The sequence below is a fragment of the Chiloscyllium punctatum genome, chromosome 26 (genome assembly GCF_047496795.1).
Source record: "Chiloscyllium punctatum isolate Juve2018m chromosome 26, sChiPun1.3, whole genome shotgun sequence".
Taxonomy (NCBI): Eukaryota; Metazoa; Chordata; class Chondrichthyes; order Orectolobiformes; family Hemiscylliidae; genus Chiloscyllium; species Chiloscyllium punctatum.
In genome coordinates, this window is record NC_092764.1 from 23,066,553 (window position 1) to 23,072,552 (window position 6,000).

At 46.5% G+C, this 6,000-nt stretch overlaps 1 protein-coding gene across 1 annotated transcript in view; it reads right to left on the minus strand.

Annotated features, from left to right (window-relative positions):
* LOC140496331 (solute carrier family 66 member 2) overlaps positions 1-4,588 on the minus strand; it is a 73,365-nt gene extending 68,777 nt beyond the window's left edge. The window contains exon 1 of the mRNA XM_072595942.1: positions 4,371-4,588. Coding sequence (XP_072452043.1) covers positions 4,371-4,588 — 218 coding nt within the window. The remainder of the gene's footprint in view (positions 1-4,370) is intronic.
* Between the last annotated feature and the right edge of the window lie 1,412 nt (positions 4,589-6,000).

The window sequence follows — 6,000 nt, forward strand, 5'->3', positions numbered from 1 at the left end:
CTCCATATCCCTTCAACCCATTACCAATTAAAAATCTAACTGCTCCTTAAATTTACTCACTGTCTCAGCATCCACCACACTTTAGGGTAGCGAATTCCACAGATTCACAACCCTTTGGGAGAGTTGATTGAGTTTTTTGAAGAAGTAACAAAGAGGATTCATGGGGACAGAGCGGTAGATGTAATCTATGTGGACTTCAGTAAGGCGTTCGACAAGATTCCCCATGGGAAACTGGTTAGCAAGGTTCGATCTCATGGAATACAGGGAGAACTAGCCATTTGGATACAGAACTGGCTCAAAGGTAGAAGACAGAGGGTGGTGGTGGAGGGTTGGTTTTCAGACTGGAGGCCTGTGACCAGTGGAGTACTACTAGGATCGTTGCTGGGTCCTCTACTCATTGTCATTTACATATTGATTTGGATGCGAGCATAAGAGGTACAGTTAGTAAGTTTGCAGATAACACCAAAATTGGAGGTGTAGTGGACAGCGAAGACAGTTACCAGATGGTCTTGACCAGATGAGCCAAATGGGCTGAGAAGTGGCAGATGGAGTTTAATTCAGATGGAGTTTAAATGCAAGGTGCTGCTTTTTGGCAAAGCAAATCTTAGCAGGACTTATACACTTAATGGTAAGGTCCTAGGGACTGTTGCTGAACAAAGAGACCTTGGAGTGCAAGTTCACAGCTCCTTGAAAGTGGAGTCGCAGGTAGATAGGATAGTGAAGAAGGTGTTTGGTATGCTTTCCTTTATTGGTCAGAGTATTGAGTACAGGGGTTGGGAGGTCATGTTGCGGCTATACAGGACATTGGTTAGGCCACTTTTGGAATATTGCGTGCAATTCTGGTCTCCTTCCTATCGGAAAGATGTTGTGGAACTTGAAAGTGTTTAGAAGACTGAGAGGGGATCTGATTGAGACATATAAGATTATTAAAGGATTGGACACTCTGGAGGCAGGAAACATGTTTCCACTGATGGGTGAGTGCCGAACCAGAGGACACAGCTTAAAAATACGGGGTAGACCATTTAGGACAGAGATGAGGAGAAACTTCTTCACCCAGAGAGTGGTGGCTGTGTGGAATGCTCTGCCCCAGAGGGCAGTGGAGGCCCAGTCTCTGGATTCGTTTAAGAAAGAGTTGGATAGAGCTCTCAAGGATAGTGGAATCAAGGGTTATGGAGATAAGGCAGGAACAGGATACTGATTAAGGATGATCAGCCGTGACCATATTGAATGGTGGTGCAGGCTCGAAGGGCAGAATGGCCTACTCCTGCACCTATTGTCTATTGTCATAAAAGATTTTCAAGGATGTTGCCAGGGTTGGAGGATTTGAGCTATAGGGAGAAGTTGAATAGACTAGGGTTGTTTTCCCTGGAGTGTCGGAGGCTGAGGGGCGACCTTATAGAGGTTTATAAAATCATGAGGGTCATGGATAGGATAAATAGATAAAGTCTTTTCCCTGTAGTGGGGGAAGTCCAGAACTAGAGGGTATAGGTTGAGGGTGAGAGGGAAAAGATATAAAAGAGAGACCTAAGGGGCAACGTTTTCACGCAGAGGGTGGTACGTGTATGGAATGAGCTGCCTGAGGAAGTGGTGGAGGCTGGTACAATTGCAACATTTAAAAGGCATCTGGATGGGTTTATGAATAGGAAAGGTTTGGAGGGGTATGGGCCAGCTGCTGGCAGGTGGGACTAGATTTGGTTGGGATATCTGGTCTCTCCCAAACGGTTGTGAATCTGTGCTGGAGAGTAAATTTAAGGAGGAGTTAGACAGATTTTTAATTGGTAATGGGTCTACCTTTGCAAGCTGCTTCACCTTCTCCATTGCAGACTGCTTTTTCTCACCCTTCCATGGTCTCATTCTTTAACCAATCTCTACCTTCCTCCTCCTGCAGCCTCATTCTCAACACCAGCCCTGCAGACTTTCCGCACTTTCCTTCTTGTGAACCAAATATGGATGAGAAACAGCCTGTGATTGGAGCAGCAGCTACAAAGGTGACCATTCTCTGACTGGTCACCCTCTTCAATGATTGTTCATGCACATTTTAGCAGTTGCCATGGGCAAACTCCAGCCCTCCCCATTTTTCAAGCCCTGATAGAAAAGGGGGAGGCCATAGTTGGAGTTGAAAACAATTAAGGATTTTTTTTTGTGTGACTAGGAGTCAGCATATATCTGCAGCTAGGGTGATGGGCGAACAATGGGAGAATGGACTGAAATAGGACATAGGCAGCAGAGTTTAGATGACCTCAGGTTTAAGAAAAGTAGAATACTACAGGTCAGTCTGAAGTACATTGAAGTAGTCCAGTGATCACAAAGGGTACTCCCAAGACATTTAATTAAAGTAGAACATATGCAACCGATGAGATATAAATGTGCTTGAACATTCATCTTCATTCAGTGTGAATGATGTTTGAAATGTTCTTCTGGATAAGGTAAGTAGGACTGAAGTCCTGAAATTTAATTGCAAGGATTCTGAGTGGAAGCAGGCCATTCAGCCCATCAAGTTACACAGACCCTGTGAACAGCATCCCACACACCTGCATTTCCCATGGCTAATCCATCTAACATATATATCCCTGGACACTATGGCAATTTAGCATGGCCAATCCACTTAACTTGCACATCTATACACTATGGAGGAAATTGGAGTACCTGGAGTATCTGGAGTACATAGACACAGGGTAAATGTACAAACATCACAAATGTGCAAACTTACCTGAGGGTGGAATCAAACCCAGGTCCTGGCGCCGTGAGGCAAAAGTGCTAACCACTGGGCCACTATACCTCCCGAAAGTATAGTGCATGACTGGTATAAATTATAATATTTAAAAGACATTTAGACAGGTACATGGATAGATAAGGTTTAGAGGAATAAGGGCCAAATACAGACAAATTGGACTAGGGAGTTTAGGGAGTGGTCACAGCACCAGGGACCCGGGTTTGATTCCAGCCTCAGGCAACTGTCTGTATGGAGTTTGCACATTCTCCCTGTATCTGCATGGGTTTCCTCCGGGTGTCCCAGTTTCCAGGATAAATGGATTGGCCATACTAAATTGCCCATAGTGCCCAGGGGTGTGCAGGTGAGGTGGAGTAACTGTGGAAAATGGAGGGAGGGTGGGTCTGGGGGTAGATGCTCTCCAGAGGATAAATGTGGACTTGATGGGCCAAATGGCCTGATTTCACAATGTAGGGATTCCACGATACCTGGTCAGCTTGGATGAGTTGGGCTGACTGGCCTGTTTCTGAGCTGTGTGACTCTGGTTTTTGTTGTTTTGTTTCTTTCTCTTAAAAGTTAAAGTGACCCAAATGACTTCCAGATTTGTAATTATTCTGTGATCTCCATGTTGTTATGAAGGCAGTTCTGCAGAAAGGCAAAACTATATAAGATACAGAGCTGCTGATGCGAAATAAAGTCAGTGATTTTTAACCAATCTTAAACACTCCCCAGCAGGTAGATAAGATCATGAAGACTGCATTTGGTATGCTTTCCTTTATTGGTCAGAATATTGAGTACAGGAGTTCGGAGGTCATGTTGTGGCTGTACAGGACATTGGTTAGGTCACTTTTGGAATATTGCATGCAGTTCTGGTCTCCCTGTTATAGGAAGGATATTGTGTAACTTGAAAGAGTTCAGAAAAGATTTACAAGGATGATGCCAGAGTTGGAGGATTTGAGCTATAAGGAGAGGTTGAATAGGTATGGGCTGTTTTCCCTGGAGTGTCGGAGGCTGAGGGGGTGACCTTACAGATGTTTATAAAATCACAAAAGGCATGGATAGGATAAACAGACAAAACCTTTTCACTGGGGTAGGGGAGTCCAGAACTAGAGGGCATAGGTTTGTGGTGAAAGGGGAAAGATATAAAAGGGACCTGAGGTGAATTTTTTTCACGCAGAGGGTGGTGTGTGTATGGAAAGAGCTGCCAGAGGAAGTGGTGGAGGCTGGTACAATTACATCATTTAAAAGGCATCTGGATGGGTATAAAGGGATATGGGCCAACTGCTGGCAAATGGGACTAGATTGGGTTGGGATATCTGGTCAGCATGGACGAGTTGGACCGTGCTTTATATCTCTATGACTCTATAACGTGTTCAGGACAGGTGATGCCACACTTTTTGAACTTGAAGCCAGACCCTCTAGCCTAGAGATAGGCACATTTTCGACACACCACCTTCGGAACCTGTACATGTATTGGTGACCATCCTGCCCAGGTTTATTTTGGTTTACTTCAGGACAGGTAGGACTTGAACTCGGATCTGCTAGCGTGGAGCTGAGGGACACTGTCACTGTGCCACAAAGCGTAACGAGAAAAGCTGCGAGTGTGTGTCTGGTAAATGGGTTCAGAATCGGGTGGGGGGGTTGGGGGGGGGAAACTCACCAGAAGAAGAGGCGCAGGATATTGGCCACGAGCATCACTAAACACACATGGGTGGAGAAGCCTTCAGCGCTACCACTCTTTTGGATGTCGCGATATTGCGGGATGTAGGGGGCCGCACCGCCAAAGACCATCAGTAAGGAAGCGACCCAGGACAGCAAAGACCAGGCGGAATCCGAGCCCATCTCAGAGAGGAAACTGTGGGACTTCACATCAGCCATTTGAGGCAATCAAACCCCACCAGAAGAAGCGAAAAGTGCTGACTTCAAGGGAAGCACGGAGTACTTTTATAGATTGAGCGAGCCACAATGACGGGGTTTTGTGGATGTGCTGGATACTGTCAGGATTTCACGGTAACTGGTCCTTAAACTCCTTTTAAACCCGCTGGGTCAGGAAGTTTTCCGTCGTTCCGACGCAGTGATCGCCCTTCTTCCTGTTCTGCAGGCTGAACAGAAAACAATTAGTGAAACAAAACCGCAGCGTTGTTGGTTAATTTCAGTTCGCAGTGATGGGATTTGGTTCGAAATGACCCCCCCCCCCCCCCCCCCACTGTGTGGTGCATACTGTGTTACTGCAATGGTTAATTGGCGGAGAGAGATTGACAAAGCCCTGTGATCACCCACTGGCAAGGAGACTCCAGCCCGCCTTTCCCTGCACTGGCGAAACAAACTGCAAATTCCGCCGACCTTTCCGCCAGCCGCTGCGACGTCATTGCATGTCCAATAATTTGCCAGGCGATGGTTTATAGGCATCACCTTGGCAAGCGAGGACGTATCCCGGAAACTGAACGACAAACCATCCAAAGACCGCACTTCCTGCATATAGACATGAAACACTGCTAACCGCCCGTGCACGGTTAATGTGCACTGCTAAACCCCAATATATCTGCTCTCTGCAGACCGTGAAAATAAAACAGCGTTATATCCAGAAAGGCTGCTGTCTCCTTGGGAGTTACCACTTTCTAGTCACCTTCGTTCGCAAACACATTTTCTAAACTTGTCAAGTCTTGTAAGGGCGCTTCGCTGGATCAATTTGTACCACATGCAGCCTTAGATACCGTTTACACTGCCTCTGCAGTGAATCACAACCCAAGGCGGACTTAGTGTGGTGAACAGGACCCCACTTTAATTGTTGGGGGTATTAACGAGCTGTGTGTGTGTGTGTGAAAACAGAGTTTCATGGAATCATCCCTTCGGCCCATCGAAACTGTCCCGCCCTCTCTGCACTGATCCCATTTCCCAACAGTTGACCCATAGCCATTTCACTGTATATAGGTATGACATATCTATTGGGAGATGGACCCAGAGCAGTGACCCGAGTTGTTTTCATTGGGCCAGAGCGGAATGCTTTAACTGTCGGAAATCCGATATTTATGAACAAAAGGGGAAATACTCCACAGGCCCGGAAGCATCTGTGTCAACATTTCAGCTCCGTGACCTTGAAATACTGTCGGACCTGGCGAGTCCTGGATTTTGCTGGTCTGTGAACTGGGACTTTCTCCTTAACTTGTCCTTGTTTGCCCCTGCGCGTTGACTCTTCGGTGTCACTCGCTGTGAGAGAGAAAACGTCAAGCAGACAGTGCCCGCGTTGGAAAACCCTGCCCCCCAGCCGTGTCTATTTATAAATATGACCG